General features: G+C 37.4%; 1 protein-coding gene and 1 long non-coding RNA gene across 2 annotated transcripts in view; one reads left to right on the forward strand and one right to left on the reverse strand.

The window, feature by feature from the left end:
* LOC109222940 lies at positions 2,959-5,864 on the reverse strand. Its single transcript, XR_002067483.1, has 8 exons — positions 5,693-5,864; positions 5,009-5,131; positions 4,765-4,911; positions 4,361-4,499; positions 4,095-4,259; positions 3,859-3,934; positions 3,258-3,360; positions 2,959-3,046 (listed from the first exon to the last, which is right to left on the reverse strand). It is a non-coding gene; the product is annotated as an uncharacterized LOC109222940 (long non-coding RNA).
* The window catches only part of LOC109218609 (nuclear pore complex protein NUP107-like), a 14,093-nt gene continuing 749 nt past the window's right edge, over positions 8,690-22,033 (forward strand). Inside the window, exons 1-12 of the mRNA XM_019382989.1 lie at positions 8,690-8,865; positions 9,579-9,701; positions 11,504-11,602; positions 11,701-11,889; positions 11,979-12,153; positions 12,264-12,420; positions 12,633-12,835; positions 13,425-13,566; positions 14,396-14,515; positions 14,603-14,610; positions 14,755-14,871; positions 21,279-21,387. Of these exons, the coding sequence (XP_019238534.1) occupies positions 8,690-8,865; positions 9,579-9,701; positions 11,504-11,602; positions 11,701-11,889; positions 11,979-12,153; positions 12,264-12,420; positions 12,633-12,835; positions 13,425-13,566; positions 14,396-14,515; positions 14,603-14,610; positions 14,755-14,871; positions 21,279-21,387 (1,618 nt within the window). The remainder of the gene's footprint in view (positions 8,866-9,578; positions 9,702-11,503; positions 11,603-11,700; positions 11,890-11,978; positions 12,154-12,263; positions 12,421-12,632; positions 12,836-13,424; positions 13,567-14,395; positions 14,516-14,602; positions 14,611-14,754; positions 14,872-21,278; positions 21,388-22,033) is intronic.

Genomic DNA, 22,033 nt, shown 5'->3' on the forward strand with positions numbered 1-22,033 from the left:
GATGAATAAGTGGCACACACAGGAATGAAATGAGCGGACTTGGTCAGTCGATCCACAATGACCCAAATGGCATCAAGCTTCTTCAAGGTCTGTGGGAGTCCCGATACAAAGTCCATGGTGATGCGTCCCCATTTCCACTCCGGAATCTCTATCTGCTGAAGCAACCCACCCGGGCGTTGGTGCTCATACTTTACCTGCTGGCAGTTGAGGCATCTAGACACATAACCAACTATATCTTTCTTCATCCGCCTCCACCAATAGTGTTGCCTCAAATCCTGATGCATCTTCGCGGCACCCGGATGGATGGAATATCGCTAACTATGGGCCTCTGCTAGAATCATCACTCGAAGCCCATCAGCATTGGGCACACAAATCCGGCCCTGCATCCTCAATACCCCGTCATCTCCAATGGTCACATCCTTGGCATCTCCATGCTGAAACTTGTCCTTAAGGACAAGCAAATGAGGGTCTTCATACTGCTGCTCCCTAATACGATCAAATAAGGAAGACCGGGAATCCACACAAGCTAGAACCCGACTGGGCTCTAAAAGATCCAATCTCACAAACTGGCTGGCTAAGGCCTGAACATCCATCGCCATAGGCCTCTCTGAAGCTGGTAGATATGCCAAACTCCCCAAATTCTCCGCCCGGCGACTCAAGGCATCCGCCACTACATTGGCCTTGCTCGGGTGATACAGAATAGTAATATCATAGTCCTTCAACAACTCTAACCACCTCCTCTGGCGCAAATTTAGATCCTTTTGCTTGAACAAGTGCTGCAAACTCCGGTGGTCTGTATAAATCTCACAAGGCACACCGTACAAATAGTGACGCCAGATCTTCAAGGCATGAACAATAGCAACTAACTCAAGGTCGTGGACAGGGTAGTTCTTCTCATGTATCTCCAACCGTCTGGACGCATAGGCAATCACTCTACCATCCTGCATCAACACCGCTCCAAGGCCAACCCGCGAGGCATCACAATAAACTGTATAGGACCCCGAAACAGTAGGCAATATCAAAATAGGGGCTGTAATCAAAGTTGTCTTGAGCTTCTGAAAGCTCGCCTCACACTCCTCCGTCCACTAAAATGGGGCACCCTTTTGGGTCAATCTAGTCATAGGGGCTGCAATCGATGAAAACCCCTCCACAAAACGATGGTAATAGCCCGCCAAACCAAGGAAACTGCGAATCTCTGTAGCTGAGGACGGCCTGGGCCACTCTGCACGACCTCTATCTTCCTCGAATCCACCCGAATGCCCTCACTCGAAACCACGTGGCCTAAGAATGCCACAGAACTCAACCAAAACTCATATTTTGAGAACTTTGCATATAACTTCTTCTCCCTCAAGGTCTGAAGCACGGTCCTCAGGTGCTGCTCATGATCTTCCCGACTCCGGGAATACACCAGAATATCATCAATAAAAACAATAACGAACGAGTCAAGATATGGTCTGAACACACTGTGCATCAAATGCGTGAGAGTTGCTGGGGCATTGGTCAGCCCAAATGACATAACAAGGAACTCGTAATGACCATACCGAGTCCTGAAGGCAGTCTTCGGGATATCTGGCTCCCAAATCTTCAACTGATGGTAACCTAAGCGCAAGTCAATCTTAGAAAACACCTGTGCACCCTTAAGCTGGTCAAACAGATTATCAATACGAGGCAAGGGATAACGGTTCTTCACTGTAACCTTGTTCAACTGGCGATAATCAATACACATACGCTTATGCGCTACCGCTTATGCGGATTTCTTACCGCTTCTGCTGCTTTCTTACAGCTGACCCAGGACCGCATCTGCGATAGAAGCCTCGCAGGTGCGTAACCGCATCTGCGGTAGATCTTCCGCACCTGCGGAAAAAGCTGAGGGAGCCCAAATTCGCTGCTGCGATTGAGTGGCCGCTTCTGCGGTTCCCAAGCCACAGAAGCAAAAATACCAGAAGAGAAAAAAAAACCAGCTGCTGCAACCTTTCAAAAATTTCTCCGTTAACCACCCGAAATCATCCCAAGGCCCCCGGGACCTCAACCAAAAGCACCAATAATACCTAATACCTCATTCAAACTTGTACCAATCCTTAAAACACCTAAAAAAACGTCGGAAACTCGAATTAATCAATGATTTGAGCCTAAGAACTTCAAATTCCATCAAAACACGCTTTCGATCAAAAACCTAACCAAAACACGTCCGAATGACCTGAAATTTTGCACACACATCCCAAATGACACGATGGAGCTTTTGCAACTTCCGGAATTCCATTCCGGCCCTCGGATCAAAAACTCACTATCGGACCGGAAACTTCAAAAATTCAACCTTCGGCATTTCAAGCCTAAATGAGCTACGGACTTCCAAAATACATTCCGAACACGCTCCCAACCCCGAAATCACCTAACGGAGCTAACGGAAGCATCATATTTCCATTCCAAGGTCGTCTTCACACTTTTCCGACTACGGACCACTTTTCAACACTTAAGCTCTCAGAAGTCCATAGCTGAAGTGTTTGCCACAAACATCTCTATTGTAGCTAAGATTCCATGCTCTTTGCCATATATATATATATATATATATATATATATATATATATATATATATATAGCAAAATATTTTCTTCATTTGCTACAAAAAATAAAAATATATAGTCATTCTTTTTGGTGGCAACTTTATTTATCTTTAGCTATAAATTCAAAAATTCCATAGCTACAAATTAAAGAATTTGCTTTGATAGCCACAAAAATATATAAAATGCAGCTAAGAATCGCATTTTAGCATAAATATGTAGAGGATTTATAGCGAAATATCTTCAATTTATTTAATAAATGCAATACAAAATATGTAGAGAATTTTAGTAACATTTCTTCTTCAATTGTTTCAAGAAATGCAATACATTAGCAATAAGACATAATTAAAAGTTCAACTGTATCACACAAAATAAATTAAAATAGTAAAAGGTTGTTCCACTCAAACATATCAATATGATTTACAAGAGAGAAAAAATAATCATTCATGTCTCAATCAATCTGGATGCTTTCTGGGCTCCTCCAGAAGCTGCAACAACAATTCCAAAAAAAAAAAAATATAATAAATAATAATAATAATAATAATAATAATAATGATAATAAAATGGTGGAATGAAGTATCTCTACATAAAACAATTAAAGTTCGTTCATCATATGAAGTTTTTCTTAAAGAAATCACATATTTTCTACCATTGGTTGTATAATGAAAATAATAAATAGCAGTGTAATAAGCTACTTACAGTTGCACGAGCAGCAAACATCCTTCGAAATTTTTATTCCAGTCGTCTATCCAACTTTGCTAGCTTATTATCCATTTCTTTCTTGTTTCTTCAACTTAACAACCTCAAAGACCATTTGAAAAGTCAACAAAATAATTATCTGATAATTTGAATGTGCTATATATCGAGAGTTATACTACTAGCATGATTTTTGAAACAACATTGAAATTTCAAAACTTGTAGACATCCCCTCACAGAACTTTACATTTACAGTTCGCATCGTAAATCTTTCACCTGTTTGTCAACGGAAGATATGCATTTCTAAGAACTTAATGAACCAGTAGAATGGATTGTACATTATAGTTGTCATCTGCTTTAAAGTATGATAATAAGAGCCAAGACTTTGAATCAAAGTAAGTTTCTCAAAAACACTGCTAAGTGCTCTTTTGTGTCTAAATATCCCAAGATCCTTGTTTGATCCGGTGCTTCCTAAGGGAGGACAAAACATTACTTCTTACTTATTTCTAGCAAGGGACTATAATACTTTTTTTCTCTCTTAATATTTAGGGTAATACTTTAATCAATTTAAGGAACAATATAGTATCCAGAATAAGCCAATTACCTTTACGAGAGGATGCTCTATTGGCCGTAGCTCTCGATGATGGGTAATTGCTCTTCTTACTAGCTAGTTCCTGCAACTTTTATTTACACAACAAAAATAGCACCATTATGAACTAACATCAGGAAGGGTCCTCCAAATGCCTGCTAGCCTAAATTTTGCCTTCATCAGCATCTAGAAATCGGAAGAAAGAATACTAAATTACTAATCATCAAATTCTGTAGAGAATAAAACCTTACCAGGAAAAACACCAGCGAAACCATCTGCTTTTTCAATCAGCTCATCAACAGGCAAAGTTGCAGTAGACTCATCCTTATCCTGGCCTAGTAAAGAAGCAGCAGGATATATATTATTTCCCATTCCTAAACGGCGTCTTGTCTCCTTTCCAATCGCTAGTTGATCACCTGATGTGGGGAGGGGGGGTTACTCGAGCATATTAGACCAAAATAACATTATAAAAGATAGTTATTGAAATACATTGAAAAGTTCATCCCGTTCAACATACTTAATGTCCCAAAAGATTCCAACAGATCTCTATATTACAAATGTGAAGATGAGAACATGGCTGCCACCACCCAGTCCAAATAAAGTATAGAAGTCCAATCTTGACCCCGAGCAGATTTCTGACATCTTTCTCGCATCCGCTTTCAGGTTTAACATGACATTAGCGCCCTCGTACTTGAAGACTAATTTAATGTGCATGGTAAAAGAAGCTAAAAGACAGCCTGAATATAGCAGCAGGTAAGGAAGAGCTGAAAAATAAACCTATATGGTTGCCAACTTTCTTATTGGTTGTTTAATTGCTTTGTACTCCAAAACCATCTACTATTAGTTATTAGTGTACTGCAATCATAACATTGTTCATCTAACTAAAGAAACAACTGAATTATACTAGAAAGATATATGCACCAGTGATCATTTTCACATTCACGCCAAGATTTAAGGCCCTTCTAATTGTCGCTGCACTATCACATGCCGTGGTGGATCAAAAAGAGGCATGAGACCAATAAATTGCCACGGATCTCCTCGAGACTCCTTTCTTCCTTCAGGAACTTCCTGTAAAATGTTATTGGCATCCAGTTCAAAATGACAACACAGAAGAAATTGAATGCAAACTATCAAGATATGAAATCAGAAGCAGCTTACCCTTTACCTGTTCAGGGGCACCTTTACTGAGTCGATGCATTTTGCCTTCACTGTCAAGATATGTTATAGCTGTGAGCTTATCAGTTGGATTGAACGGAAGAAAATGAACCTCTTGATTTCCAGCTCTCGCCTTTTAAGTACATAAATTATAAGGATGCTACTTATAACAAACAGCTAAAAAAATTATATGTTGTAAGCACTAACAAAGAAGCCGTCATTCTCTTTTATGCTATACAAGATCAACCTCCTACATGACGTACTTACCATTCTCTTTTTGGATTACAAAGAGCAATACATAAACAGTGACTGTTAATTTCTTATTAGCCAACATTGATTAGGTGATTCCATCAAACATACTACAAAAACTCATTATGCTTATTCTAGTTTCGTTGTTCTAATTTCATTTGATTCGTTGGCTTCTCAAGAAAATTCTGGGAACTAGTTTTCACAAATTTTTGACCCAAAGTTTTCTTAATTTTGCATACAATCCACCATCAATAAAACGAAAGCAAATAATGACAAAATATCCAAAATCCTCAAATTATTATACCAACAAATCAGAAAAATGAACCAGTGTAAGAAATAAGACAGAGTTGCAGAATACCCATCACATAAAGATCACAAAAATGTGACGAACAAAAATGCAAAATTTCTATTACACAAAAGATGAAAACTTTGAAGAGTTCCTCACCTTTGACTAGGTAGGTTTTAGACGGCAAGGAGCGTAGATGGCATCCGTATAGATTTCATACACCTTGTTGGTAAAAGTGAATTGCACATTGGGTACTAAAACTGCAGAAGATTGTATATGACGATGCGGCTGAAGCAGCTAGAGAGAGTGCCTTGCCCTGATTTTTGGCTTTCTTTTGATATGTAGGGAAAGGGTTTTCGTTCTCCTCTAATCTTTTATTTTGGCAAAAACCTTAGAGGGAAAAGTTTGGAGGGAAAACATATTCTAAATCACGTTTACCCACCTAAAAATTAGTAAAGAAAAACTAGGTAATTAAAAATTGTCTTAATATTAGTTATATTGTTTTTTACAATTTAATACATCTAATTATATAATTATTTGATTAAAACTATAACTTATCAACATAATAAGATACAATTATGCAATAATCAAAATTATAATTGAAATACAACAACAACAACCAGTAAAATTCTACTAGTGGGATGTATAAATAATATTTATATGATAGTTTAATTTATAATACACAGTCAGACCTCTCTATATGTCACGACCCAAAATCACGTGACCGGCACCCGGCAACCTACCCGACCCGAGCGACCAAACCATGTGATGCACCTATATCATGTGCATGAAAACCAATTTAACCGCAGAAGCTCCTTGAAAATCTTATACATCTATAGTGCAAACATGGAGCAACAAGAAGTGACTGATCTATGTGAACTGACAGGGTATAAAAGAGGTGTTTTGCCTTTTAGATATTTGGGGGTGCCAATTTCAGCAAAAAAGATCTCCGCTGTGGATTGTGAAATGCTGGTAGATAAGATGTGTGCTAGAATAAAGAGTTGGGATTCTAGGAACTTATCCTATTCAGGGAGAGTTCTATTAATTAACTCAGTACTAATGCATATCCATGCCTATTGGTCCTCTATCTTTATACTTCCTAAGAAGATTCTAAAGAGCATTACAGCTATTTGGAGAAACTTTTTATGGGATGGCAAAGTGAACACAAATAGAGTTCCTTTAGTAGCTTGGGATCTTATCTGCAGGCCTAAAATAGAAGGGGGACTTGGGATCATTGATTGTGAGGCTTGGAACCAAGTAGCCATTGCTAAATACGTTTGGAACCTAGCAAAGAAAGCAGATAATTTGTGGGTGTAATGGGTGAATCACATATACTTAAAAGAGAAGGACTGGTGGGAGTACCAACCTCCAAAAGACTGTTGTTGGTACTGGAGAAAGATCTGCTCCATTAGAGATCAATTTGCTGTAGGATATACACAACAGGGTTGGCTAGTAGCACATGGAAAGTACACAATGAATAGTGGATACAAATGGAAACAAGGAAGAAGAGACAACTGGGGCATTGGTAGATGGGTGTGGGACAGTAATAACATCCTAAAGCATAGCTTTATTTGCTGGTTAGCTATGCATCGAAGGCTCCTAACGAGAGAGAGGTTGGCAAAGCTGGGAATATGTCAAGAAGATCACTGTGTCATATGTGGGAAGGAAGCAGAAACAATAGACCACCTATTCTTTGAATGTAAATATTCCAGAAATTGTCTAAATGGGATATTAGAATGGCTGAATGTAAGAGTGCAGCAGTGCAGAATAGTAGGCATTTGGAGAAGAATGACAAGCAAGATAAGGGGCAAAACATGCAGATCAACTATAAGCACGGTTTTGGCAGCGACAATCTATCATATATGGAAAGTTAGAAATATTGCTTTGTGGAATCAAAAAGTGCTCAGACCTCAAAAGATAGTAAACACTATTAAGGAAGAATGCAGGATGAAGATACATGAAATCATGGAGCGAAGGACAACATCGAGAAGATAGAAGCTGTGGATAAAGAAGTTACTGTAATTTGCTTAATAAATAGATAAGAATAATATGTCAAAACAGTTTAGAAGATAGAGTAGGAAGGGGCAGTAATGGGAGGGAATTCTTGTAAATTTTTGTGCTGGTGATTAATAAAGATTTCTCATTTCACCAAAAAAACAATCTTATACATTTTCAAGTTAAATGATAAAATATTTTCCAATTCAAAATCACACATGACGCCCTTCATAATAATAACAATGAGACTAAGTAAAATAAATATAATTTCATGAATGTCGTGTACAATCCCGTTACTACAATCTTTCACAACTATCTATGGAGCCTCTATTCCAAATAATAGAACCAACGGTTGGAGTAATTCCAACAAAATAAAATAAGGAAGAACATGGTAGCTACCACGAAATAAAAGTGGTGCTTCATAATACCTCGGAAAGAGAGTCATCCTGGCCTGACCGCATGCCATGTATCATACATCATCCTGAAATATGTAAAGTAAGCAGGGCAGTGGAGGGGGCCCCTATGGGCTGAGTACACCACAGCGGTACTCAATAAGTGTCATAGGCTCTGTCTAACTTAAGTTCTTAGGACAAACTTTATAAAAAAATAATGCACCAATATTTGATATAAAACGATAAGAAATTTAATCAATTCATGACCCTTGTTATTTTAAATAACAAGCAAGTGAAAGATAACCCACAATATAAACTTTTAAAATACTTACATCAATCCAACATTTTCGGTAAATCGTACAAAATTATTACATATGCTTTAAGTCATTGAAATCGCTTTCGGCTTCTTAGGCCTAAACATAAGAAAATCATCCTTACCTTTCACTGGGAGTACTATACCATCACCGACATAAGAAAGTCAACTAGGTTATGTACCTAGCGGCAAGTATCATATACCCTACTTGCTCAGATCGTCTCATGGTAGTGCCGTACGAATCGACTCAGCCATGCTAATAATAGCACAAAATAGTACTCTCTCGAGGGAGAGCACTCTGCCGTAGTCTATATCATAAAGTGGCCATCTATGCCTACACCGCCACGTGTAGTTTCATAACGACGAACACAATATATCCGAAGTCAATCTCGGTGAACACAAGTAACTCCCAAAATATTTGAAATATTTATTAGTTATTGTCGTCTATTCAGCACAATGTCTATTAGTAATGAGACGTACGTGCACCCTAACGCCGTAGTGACTGAACTAAAGCATAAACCAAGCGATTCGCTCAGTCTGTTTGCACCTAAGCTTCAAGGCTTAAGTAAGCCTTTAACAACACCAATCATACTACCAGAAATCGTTGGTGAGAGAGGAGACATCATTCACAGGTATGGATTAATAAGTTGTCCTGGAAGGGAACGATAGTGACAGTGAAGAACCTGAGGTGGATAACTATGACCTATGTCTATTGGTGCTATACATGCAAATATTCGGGCGAAGACCTTGATCACCTTCTGTTGCAGTGCAAGGTGGACCTGGTTTGTAAAGGGTGATTTTGAATTGTTTCGGAATATAAAGGGCGATGTAGGTACAATAAGAGATATGCTACATTTGGTCTCTTAAAAGCTAGAAAGAAGACCAACGGCATGGGAGGTTGCCCCCGCTAGCTCTTATGTAGGTTGCATGGAAGGAGAGCGGTGGGAGGGATTGAAAATGATTTTGTCCATTTAAGGAATATCCATTTGTGTTTGTTTTTTTATGTAGCTATGAGATACCTGTCTGTGTAAATGAATTGGTGTCTGTGTAGAGAATCATATCTTGATGTAGGTTCTCTACTTTTTGGTACACGACTCATATATATTGGTTGTTTGTGTTTGTTCTTGATTGGGATTTGCATTTCGTCTCAAGTTTCATGGAGAATTAATGTGTTCATCTGTCGATTTTCTTTTTTATGGTATCAAGTTTTTCTGCTTCATTCCCATGATTGATCAAAGTAATAATCCACTATTTTCATATCTTCAAATGTTATCGTCCAATATCCCGTGTCTGTTATTTTATAGGGTTGTTTTGTTGGCTTCTGAAGTCTGAGCTGCAATTGCAGGTATACTATGTTTCTTTTTACAAAGCAACATGAAGAGTTGGTTGGGATTTATGCTTCTCAGTTAGCTCGTCATCGTTGTATCGATCTCTTTGTGCATATGATGGAGTTAAGGCTAAATAGCAGGTAAAACCCATGTAATGCTGACTTTTATTTCTCTTTATTTCCTATTTTTATTTTTGGTGATCCATTTATTTTATTCTTTCGATAGGGAATTTGTAGTTTTCATTTGATGGGCATGCTTATGAGTTATGACCTAAAATGCCCATCGTGTGGTTTAGGTACTAAAAAGCGTGCTATTAAGTATTATGACCCTTTACCAGTTGGAATTAGCCGAGCGCAAGCTGGCTGCTGCCGAGACCATGGTTATAAAAAAGTATTATGATCCTTTATGTGTTTGGTACTTTGGTATTTGACTTTTGTCGGTGGCAAATTCTTTTTTCCTTTGTTTTTGAACAGGTAAGTAATGGATTCTTATTGATAGAAAAAAATCTAGCTCTGCAACGGTGCTTGTATATTTACATAGTCAGAACCCTCCTACACAAAAACAAAAGAAAGGATTCCTTTCTGTAAAGTTCCTATCCCTGTAGTGAGTCAATTAAATCTACCAAGCTATTTTCATCTCTGACATCCTGAAGAGTACACCTAATAGCCAAAAAGCCATAAGCATATAGACTTAATCTTCAGACACTAATTCTTAGTGGGTTGCAGTTCAACCTTTTGTGCCTGGGTTACTATGCTGTTGTGGACGACATTTTCTCCCTTGTTAAAATATCTGTTTGCATCGGCAGGCTTTTGTTTAGTACTAGTAAACTTCCATCTTCTTCGTACTTTGGGGCCAATTATTAAAAAATTGGATGAACTTACACAGGTGAAGTGGGATGTGAAGGAAAGTTGACCAATAAAATAAACAATTGATTATTGCAAAAGTATAGGTTGACTCATTATGAATTTGGCCTTAGTTTGCTCCTTACTAATTCTGAAGGGATGCACCTGGTAACAACAAACTAAGAAGCATAAGAGTGCAGGTGATCTTAAACTTCTGGTGTTCATATATAGACTTTAGGTCAGGAAGTCTGGTGACAACTTACTATAAAAGCCCCAAGCTATGATATATTGGTCAGCTAAACGTGGTGTTTGTCGTTGCCATAACGCATGCTTTGCGTCTGACTTTCTCCCCTCTTCTCGTCCTTATGTTCCCCTTGCACGCTTGCTGAGTGTGTGCATGGTCAGTGTAAGGGGTTTTCCTTGCTTTCTTGTGTGATGGAACTTGGAAAAGAACTCGAGAAATGCCCCCTGTTATCTTCCATATAATCTCAACGTGTTATAGTCAATGAGTTCGTGCTGAATCTTCCTTTGTTAATTTTGGCGGGAACTTTAGGTTGTTGTCAACTAATTAGTAATAGTTTTTCTATCATGCATGCTATTGGATGCATAATGACTAGCTGGGTGAAAGCTTTTGTTGGTCATTTTAGAAATTGATGTCCTTCCCTTCTAAACTTGTCACTTAAGTGGTTTTTTTTTTAATTAAAACATTTACATTCTCACAGAGAGCAAAAGTTGGAAAATGAGTATGAATACAACCTGTTTATATGGAAGTAATTTTCATTGCAAAATTAGGGCCTACGATACATTAGTCTAATGGTGTCTTTCTTTTGTTAATTTCTTCTACTATCATCCTTCCTTTTAGGGTGAGTGGGAATTATTTTGATTAACTATAGCTAATTCGGTGGATTGTATCCTTGCTATCCAGGTTAAAAAAGATAATTGAGCTATGTAAGTTGTTACTTCATGCAACACGTTCTTACATAAACCGTGGGAGTTCTTATTTATGACTCAGGAACAGTTCATTCTACTTTATCATTACTAGGATCTTGGTCAGATGTTTTGGTTTAGACTAGTTTTAATGGCTTTTCCATTGGTGACAGCGTTCACGTCAGGTATAAAATATTCCTTTCTGCTATTGAATACTTGCCATTTGCTCCAGAAGATGATTCAAAGGGCAGTTTTGAGGAGATCATCGAAAGGTTCCTTTATTTCTTAACACATATTTCACAATTTTGAAAACATGCAAAATTGAGTTTTTTCGAAGGACTTGACGTTAGATTATAATTATTTTAAACAGGGTTCTTTCAAGGTCTCGAGAAATCAGAGTTGGGAAATATGATAATGAAACAGATGTTGCAGAGCAGCATCGGTTACAGAGCCTTCAGAAAGCTTTAGTAATTCAGTGGCTCTGCTTTACACCTCCTTCAAGAGTCAATAATTCTAGGTCCGTTAGTATGAAACTTCTTTTCCGGGCATTGACACACAGGTCAGTTTTTGCTTCTCATTTCTTTTTAATTTTATGTTCCTCGAGGTGACTCAAATGATCATGGAATTGACTTGCAACTACTTCCACAGCAATGTACTGTTCCGGGAATTTGCTCTTATCTCAATGTGGAGGGTTCCAGCAATGCCAGTCGGGGCTCATACTTTACTCAGTTTACTGGCTGAGCCATTGAAACAACTCTCAGATGATCTTGTTTCTGTGGAGAGTCATGAGTTCTCGGAGAATTTAAAGGAGTTCCAGGACTGGGTACGCTTTTTGAGACTTCTAAAGAAGATATGGATATGCCTTTGGTTTGCTTGTTATTTCTTAAATTTTCTAGAAGTTATAATCGTAATATTTTGTTTTTGCTCAATCAGAGTGAGTTCTATTCATGTGATGCAACTTATCGCAACTGGTTAAAGGTTGAGCTAGAGAATGCAGAAATTTCACCAGTTGAACTCTCAGATGAGGAAAAGCAGAATGAAGTTATAGCTGCTAGAGAAACTCTTGATACATCACTCTTGCTTCTACAACGTGAGTGAACGAAACCTATGTGAGAAAAAATTGTTCAGAAGATGTCTAGTCTTGGAAGATATATTGCTTTCTCAATATGATTCGCCTACCCCTTGCCCCGGTTTTTACTTTTCCCACCTCCCCCTCTCGTTGGTTTTCTTCTCAAGTATATGGCCTTATATAATTGAATCGTTGGGCTTCCAGAAAGTTAATGTGCTGAATATGTGTCTTAGGGAAAGAGAATCCCTGGTTAGTTCCAACTGAAGATCACATCTTGGAAAGTGATGAGCCTGTGTTCCTCGAGTTGCATGCTACTGCGATGCTTTGTTCATCATCTGGTGATTGTTTGGCTCCCGACGCCACCTTGTGCACAACGTTAATGAGTGCCCTTTACTCTTCAGTCAGTGAGGAAGAAGTATTAAAACGCCAGATAATGGTATGCTAATTTTTTGTCAAGTCAAATGCGGAAGTTGTAATTGATGTTGTACTGGTCCTCAGAGGACATGTTCAATACACGAGCCTCCTCTCTTTCTTGTGGTGTCTAATTTTTTATTATACTTGGACTGCGTCGGTCTATTTCTCTATTGATCAAGATATCTATCAAAAGTGTACAAGGTATGGTAGCCTCCCTGCCAAGATATTAGTGCCAAAAAAAGGTGTAGTCAGAATGAGCATTCTAGCTAGCAAATGTACCTAAACATGAGTAAGTACATTAGTCTGCGGCAATGGTCTATTGGTACAATGGGTTATATAAAACATGGAAGTTCATGCACTGACATTTAGATAGCAGAAGGTTAATTAAAATAAGAGTTGTTAGTTACTAGTTAGTACACATGCTCATCCAGCCATAGGGCTCGTAACCTCTGTAATGGGTCTCTAGCCTTATTAGGCTTTTCTGTCTGAAACAAATTACTAAAATCAACTCTACATTAAACAGGATTCAATGCAAAAGGTTATGATTTAGGAGGACTTCGACCTTCTATATAAACGTATTAATGTTGGCGATTTCTATGATGTTCGTGCAGGTGAGCGTCTCCATATCATCCAGAGACAACTATTGTGTCGAGGTTGTATTACGCTGCTTGGCAACAGAAAAGGATGGTCTTGGGTCACATCAGTTCCCTGATGGCGGTATTCTTGCTGCAATGCTTGCTGCTGGCTTCAAAGGTAATAAGATTCTCTAGTTGGTGAGTTTACGTGATGCTTTCTCCTTCCTCTATCCCATTTTGATTGATCCACTTATTATTTTAGTATCTCTTTAAAAACTGACATAGTTACTTAAATAATAATGTCCGCCACGTTGAACTGAGTGCAAACCTTGGAGATCATGAAATAATAGGTGATTTCTTCTCATCTGCCTAAGCTTTGGTGGGCATAATTACTGGGTACTTGTGCAGGTAAGAGGTAGCAGATACCTAGTGGAATATTCGAGGTGGACGGAAATTGGCCTGGGTAGCGGGCACCAGTGTTGTCAACAAAAAGTAAAGGAAAAAACAAAGTCCACCAAAAATCTTAGCCCAGCCTAGCGTTATTTGATAGAGTTGGCTAAGATCTTTGGACCTCATTTAAGAATGAGGCCTTTTAGACTGGCTCAAGTAAAGCCCGCCGACCCTTGAGGCTTGACTGAGCTTAGGCTGGGCCGGCCCGTGGGCCAAATTGGAAAAATGTTGAACTTAAAAATATAAAAATTGAAAGGGTATTTTATGGATGAGCAATGGAATATTAGATATTAGCCATCTTTATGTGAATGAGCACTGAAATATTAGATTGCCCTAGAAGAGAAGTTTTTCCCGTTGCTTGCTATGTCAAAAGTTATAAGTTTTGCGGGAGGTATGTTGGTTATATATGTTGTTACTTTGATATGCTAAAGTATTATTTGTTGTGCTAGTTGGCATGATGTGTAAAATGAGAATGTTGTTGAAGCTCATTGCCTCATTTCTTTCTCTCTTTTATATATTACCTTTATCTTCATCAATTACCTCATTGCTTGTCACAGGGGAGCTTATTCGCTTTCAAGCTGGAGTTACATTGGAAATCTCTCGATTAGATGCTTGGTATTCTGGCGGCGATGGTTCTATTGAAGGCCCTGCAACCTACATAGTGCATGGTCTTTGTTGTAGGTGTTGCATACCCTGAAGTTGTTCTAGTCGGTGTATGCAGGTGAGCTTGATATTCTAAACTCATAATTTCTCATTATTTACAGTATTGTGTGTAGGCTATCACCTAGAGCAAAATTTCTATTCCAAAAATTTTCATTTATCTTATTTGACAATTCTGAAAATTTGAATAGAAGCAAAAACTTCAAGGACGTGTCTGTTTGTACTCTCAGTTGTGATCTGTTGAACTCATTTGTAGGTCTGTGTGTCGCTTGTCGGGTCTGGTAGTCCACCTAATACCCATGATGAGTTGATCAACCTTGTCACAAATCCTGAAACAGGGTTCATTCGTCTCTTCAGTCAGCATCAATTGCAGGTATTACTGTTTGGCTTGTACCCTTTATGCACAGGAAAAGAGATAATAGAGTTTTCCTACAGCTGAATGACTGTTAGGTTGGACAAAGTCTCATCAGTTCTCATGCATACACCATTTGTAGCATTAATATAGTTGTAGGATTTGTAGCATTAATATATTTGTTGTCTTAGTCTTTTGATAAAGTAGATCTGTGGTCTTGTTAGTCGGTTAATTTGATTTGTTGGGCAATAATTAGATCTTGCTACTAAAGTTGAAGCTACTTTTCATACAAGAGTTTTTGTTATTTGAGAGGGAATATACAATATACAAAATGGAACTTGAGGAGGAGCCAACCGCTTGATTTGAGGAGCTTAAATACTTGACAGGCTTGTTTCAATTTAAGTTATGGTATATATTTTTGTAGTCTATCAAAATTAGGTTCTTTTTTTGATGGTTGTTACCTATTATATTGTTACATTAAAATACAATATTTGTTTTGATTATTATTTAAAAGTTGAATATATCGTATCGTTAAATCCGTTGTTATATAATGATATAAAAACCTTTTATGTAACAATCAATTTTGTGCTCGCGTCGTTATTGTTTTTTTTTTCCTCATCTTGCCTTACTATAATTCTATTGTACTTTTTGCTTTATCTTATTTAATAATTACTCAACTTCATAATCTACTTTTTTTTTTATACATATTATACACTTATTTTTCAATTGCTGGTGTATTCCCATTATGAAACCATGAAAAATAATACAATCTATTCAAATGTTTTATTCATTAAAAAACTGTGCGATAGGTTAGAAAACGATATGTAACTGTCATTCAAACAAGTTGTAACTACTGGTGTGTTTTGTAGGAAGAAAAACATTTTTCTTAATTTTTTTTTTAATTTTTTTATGTTTGGTTGGCTTAAATATTTTGAAAAATATTTTTCTTATGAACTCATTTTCCCTCAATTGAAGGAAAATGTTTTCCCTACCAAGAGAATAAAAAATATTTTTCAAAACTCTTTTTCTACCTTCTCCACCCCCACCAATCCTCACCAACCCATCCCCACACTGACACCCCTATTTCTCCCCACCCTTACTTGTCACGACCTGAATTTTTCACCTTCGGGGGTCGTGATAGCGCCTACTGGTGAGAGCTAGGCAAGCCAACCAACTGAATTAGTTGACTTGTTTCCATTTTTAAATTTGTTAACAACTTAGAACCAACAATTAATTAACAACTTAATTTAACAAACGGAAGAATAAATATCAATTTAAATAGCACTACTAATACCAACCCATAACAAAATCACCCAAGATTTGGTGTCACAACTTCACAAATTGTCTAGGAGTACTACAAATAAAAGGTCTGAAAGAAATAATAAAATACTATCTTTGGAACTACATAAGAGAAGCAGCAAAATAGATAGAGGGAGACGCTAAGGCCTGCGGACGCCTGCAGAACTACCTCGGGTCGCCTGATAAGCAAGAAGCTGAAACCTCACCGCGGTCCGAAATCTGCAGCACTAGGATCTGCACAAAAGAGTGCAGAGTGTAGTATCAGCACAATCGACCCCCTGTGCTGGTAAGTGCCTAGCCTAACTCCGGCGAAGTAGTGGCGAGGCTAGGACCAGACTGCCAATAAATCTGTGCAGATAAATAATGTACAGCGGAAAAATAAAAGCAGAAACATATATAATGATGGGAGAGGGGGAACATGCTGCGGGAAAATACCAAATAGCAACAAGAGAACAACAGTTAAATATATAGATCGCCACAATTCAATTATCAACAACAATAAAAAATCAAACAAGTGCACGACATCACCCTTCGTGCTTTTACTCTCGTCCTCACCATAAAATCAATATAAACTGCACGGCATCACCTCCGTGCTTTTACTCTCATCCTCACCATAATATCAATATAATCGGCACGGAATGGTACATCGTGCGGCACGGCATCACCCTTCGTGCCTTACACTCCTCCTCACAATTAATGATAATAATAATGCACCGCATCACCCTTCGTGCTTTAACACTCTCTCACCAAAACAATGCACGTCATCACCCTTCGTGCTTTACACTCTTCCTCACCCAAACAACAAACACAAACAATAAGGGCATGGAATAAATGAATCATAATATAATATCGGCTAGGGAACAACATGAAAACCACAACGTCTCGGCAAGGGAATAACATTTAAAGACACAACGTCCCGGCAAGGGAGTAATGCTATAAACCTCTTCTCATTTTCACATTTACCTCACAACTTAGTTCACAATTCAAGCCAATGCTCTTCAATATACAAATACCAATATTCTTCCCACAAACATTGCTCGTCAATAGCAATTGCCACATTGAACAAGAACAATACAAACGCTGTCACATAAAACACGACATAAGACTCACGGGCATGCTCGACACCAACGTATAGATACTCGTCACCATGCCTATACGTCGTACTCAACACATAACACATATCATATAAGACCAAACTCCTATTCCCTCAAGCTAAGGTTAGACCAAACACTTACCTCGATGCCTCGTACACAGTTCAAGCCTCAACTATAGCTTTACCTCTTGATTCCACCACCAATTCGCTCGTATCTAGTCATAAGTTACTTAATTACATCAATAAATGTTGAAAGAACCAATTCTAATGCATGAAAATAAGTTTTGTAAAGTTTTTTCCAAAAAGTCAAAAATCGACCCGGGCCCACATGGTCGAAACCCGAGGTTCGGACCAAAACCCGACTACCCATTCACCTACGAACTCAAATATATAACTTGTTTTGAAATCGGACCTCAAATCGATGTCCAAATCCCCAAAATTTGAAAAACCTAGGTTCTACTCAAAACACCCAATTTACCCCCATTAAAATCATTGATTTTGAGTTGAAATCATGTGAAAAGATGCTAAGGATTGAAGAAAACTAGTTAGAAACGACTTACAATTGATTTGGAGAAGAAGTTGCCTTTGAAAAATCGCCCTAGAGTGTTTATGTTTTGAGAAGATGTGAAAAATGGTTAAAAATTCGTCTAAGTATGAATTTTACAGGTCTCTGGTGTCGCAATTGCGATCAGGGTTCGCAATTGCGAACCCAGACTCTGCTATCATCGCATTTGCGAAGAAAACTGTCACATTTGCGACATAGCTAATTCTCAGGTCTCTTTCGCATTTGCGATAGACCTCTCGCAAATGCGAAGTCGCATTTGCGATAAAACTGTCCCATTTGCGACGACTGGGCTACAAGTGGAGGATCACATTTGCAGTATTTTCCTCAGAGGTAGGCTGGCCTGGGCTATTTTCGCATTTGCGAACTCGCATTTGCGAGCCATGCGAAGCCTGCAGGCCTGCAATAGAACAGCTGAAACCTGCAATTTTTCCAAGTCCGATTCTACTCCGTGGCCTATCCAAAACTCACCTGAGCCCTCGGGTCTCCAAGCCAAACATGTACACTAACCCAAAATCATCATACGAACTCGCTCGTGCATTCAAATCAACAAAATAACATCAACAACTATGAATGTAGCACCAAAATCATGAAATCACTGAAGAACATCAAATTTTCTAATTTTTCCCAAATAAGGTCCATTTCACGTCATTTCAAGTCAACTTAAATTACATATTAGACCTGTACCGGGCTCCGGAACCAAGATACGGGCCCGATACCATCAACTTTCAAACACATTTCATTTTCAAAAACTCATGTATTTTTCAGAAAACAATCTTCTTCAAAAATTCATTACTCGGGTTAGGGACCTCGGAATTCGACTCCGGGCATACGCCCAAGTCCCATTTTTTCTTACGGACCTCCCGGGATCGTCGCAACACGGATCCGGGTCCGTTTACTCAAAATATTTATCAAAGTCAACTTAAATTCATTTTAAAAGCAAAATTTATTATTTTTCATAGATTTTCATATAATGGCTTTCCCGCTACGTGCCTGGACTGCGCACTCAAATCGAGGTGAGGTAAAAAGGAGGTTTTTAGGCCTTGGAACACTGAATTTGTTTCTAAAACAAGTGATGACTTTTTGGGTCATCACATTACCCCATCTTAAATAGAAATATTATTAAGAATACTTTCCTTTAATGTTGTAGACAGAGTACCTTTTTTTTTCTCAACAAAATGGGTATTTTCTTTTCGTGATGTAAAACGGTGTTTTCTTTCATTTTAACAAAAAAAGTACTTTTTTCATGATGCAAGTAATTTCTTACAAAATGAATATCTTTTTTTTATAATTAAAAAATATATTTTCTTTCATTTCAACAAAAAAAAGTTCGTTCTTTTTTCGATGTATAAAAGTATTTTCTTTCAACTCAACAAAATAGTGATGTAGAAAAGTATTTTCGTTCTTTCAACAAAAAGGTACTTTTTTTCATGATGTATATAAAGTTTTTTTTATAATTTCAATGAAATAATGCAATCAAAGTATTCTGTTTCATTTCAATAAAAAAATACTTTCTTTTCATGATGTATAAAGAAAATTTTCTTTCATTTCAACAAAATGATGTAGTAAAAAGTATTTTCTTTTATTTCAACAAAAAAATATATACTTTCTGTTCATGATGTAAAAAATGTATTCTCTTTCTTTTCAACAAAAATAGTACTTTCTTTTCATGCTGTATATAAAGTATTTTCTTTCATTTCAACAAAATAATGCAATAAAAAGTATTGTCTTTCATTTCAACAAAAAGAAGTACTTTCATTTCATGACGTATAAAGAGAATTCTCTTTAACAGAATGATGTAGTAAAAAGTATTTTCTTTCATTTCAACGAAAATAATAATAATTTATTTTCATGATGTATAATAGTACTAGGTACGCATGGCCCGTGCCAGCACGGGCCCAATATTATAGAAGAGAAAACACTTATTTTTATTGAAGATAAAGGAAAGAAATAGGTACATATAAAAGATTACACGATTTTAAACTAATGTTATACTATTTGCAAGAACCAAAATTTGAATGGAAGTACAAAATCCATAGAACTCGTTTGGGAAAGTATAATAGCAATTACACAACTTCCACCACTCACAGAATAAATTCAGCTGCTTTGAGCTGTCTGGCAAAATTTCTAGCAAATTTTAGGTGCAGACATAGTTGTCCATCCCGATATGAAAATAGGTAACCATAGTAAAAAGAGTTACTGTACAAACCTATGTAGTTCTTTTCTATACAAAATGTGCGAAAAATATCACAAGAACAATGCTCTATAAGAAAATCAAGGCAAGGGCCAATGTATCCTTTCAGCTTGCTTCTTGTCATTGCAAGGCTGTTCATTATCTGCATAATAATTAGTCTATAAAAAACTGGAAAAGAGAGAGAAGATGTATATCCGCGAACATCCAAAATATACAGAAACTAACTAATAGATTTGTCTCTACGACAAAATTAATACCATAATGTCACAAATGCTCACATGCATGTACAAAAGAAATTAACAGTAGAAGATGCACCAAAAAGTAAAATCTCATGGTTGTTAGCTACTCTATAACCACACTGAAAGTGACCATAATGCCGGATCTTATGAATGTTGAACCAAGGATTCAAAAGAGAATGTGCATGAGCAGTATCAAACAATTTCTTCAAGTTTAGTCGTACTCTGTTGTAATTAATCACCATAAAGATTCCCATCACAACTTACAATCCCTCATCTATAAATCCCCTTTGATCAAATGGGTTAAGAGATTTTAATAGGGGTAAATTGAAATCAATATTCTGGCAGGAACGAAGTATCGTACTCGAGTTAATAAAGTGAAAGATCAAAATTCATGCTTCTGGTTCTCAAGTTATTATGGTAAGACTCCTAATAGTTACCAGCAACTTTCAGCTCCTTAAGATATGTTGAATATCATAACTTATTTAATTGATGACCCTCTTCTCAGATGGTTTTAATGCTTAATAGTGCATAGGACAGTCAAAAATTATGAGCAAGTAGTATTTGTTAATACCCTGAGCAAAAAACATTCTCTTTTATAGAGTAAGAGGCATTAGCCCACATATGAAAATAACATATGCTATCAGTATACTCACTTTGAGCTTATAAACTCTTAGCAAGTAAAGGAAATAATAGGGGAAGAAGTTGTTCATGCTTATTTAAACCAGAATATTAAGAGAAAAACATAAAAGAAGTGTGTAACCATTAATTTTAAGAAGTTCTTTCATGCTTTTTTAAGCCATAATCTAAAAAAAAATGCTTCACATATAACGTTCAACTCATTTTAACATTTCCCAAGAGATTCTTATTCTCCCTTTATTCTTCATTTGTGCTAATAGATATCATAATAGAAAATGTGCCACAGATTGAGCTAACCAAGAAACATGTATGTCCCAACAGTCAAAAGATCCTAGGGAAGTTTACTAAGGCAATACTACATGCACTAATCTTGTTGTCACTAAGATATTTTCTACACCTTTGCAGACTGGGAAAAATGAATCTCCCAATATACATAGACCAACCAGTGAAACAATCTTTATGTGTGAAGAGGCAGTAAATAATTCGATGTTGCAGCTGTGTGACGACCCAAAGGGTCATCACCTGTTTTCTCACTCATTACGTGCTTTCGAGGCCTCGAAAACCACTTGTCACGATCCGGATTTCCCACCCTCGGGGTCGTGATGGCACCTACTCGTGGTAGCTAGGCAAGCCAACTTAATTACATTTCCATTAATAAACAAATCTCTTAACAATTCATAGCATCAATATAGAACATGAAGTTTAATAATAGCGGAAGTCTGATTTATAATCTGAATCAAAACGCGGAACAATCAACAATAGCCTCTACCCAAGACTGGTGTCACATTAGTCACGAACCGCTAAGAGTTTACTAAATANAACTGCTAAGAGTTTACTAAATACAAGGTCTGAAAGAAACATAAATCTGTTTATCCCGAATACAAAGAGATGACAGTCTAATATAAGGATAGAAGGGAGACGCCGGGACTGCGGACGCCTGCAAGGCTACCTCGGGTCTCTCCGGACTGATGATATGCTCACGAACTAAGGCTGCTGCTGCTGCTGCTCGAAACCTGGACCTGTGCAAAAATGCACAGAGTGTAACATCAGCACAACCGACCCCATGTGCTGGTAAGTGTCTAGCCTAACCCCGGCGAAGTAGTGACGAGGCTAGACCATATATATATATATATATATATATATATATATATATATATATA

Source organism: Nicotiana attenuata, chromosome 2 (assembly GCF_001879085.1).
Source record: "Nicotiana attenuata strain UT chromosome 2, NIATTr2, whole genome shotgun sequence".
NCBI classification, from domain to species: Eukaryota; Viridiplantae; Streptophyta; class Magnoliopsida; order Solanales; family Solanaceae; genus Nicotiana; species Nicotiana attenuata.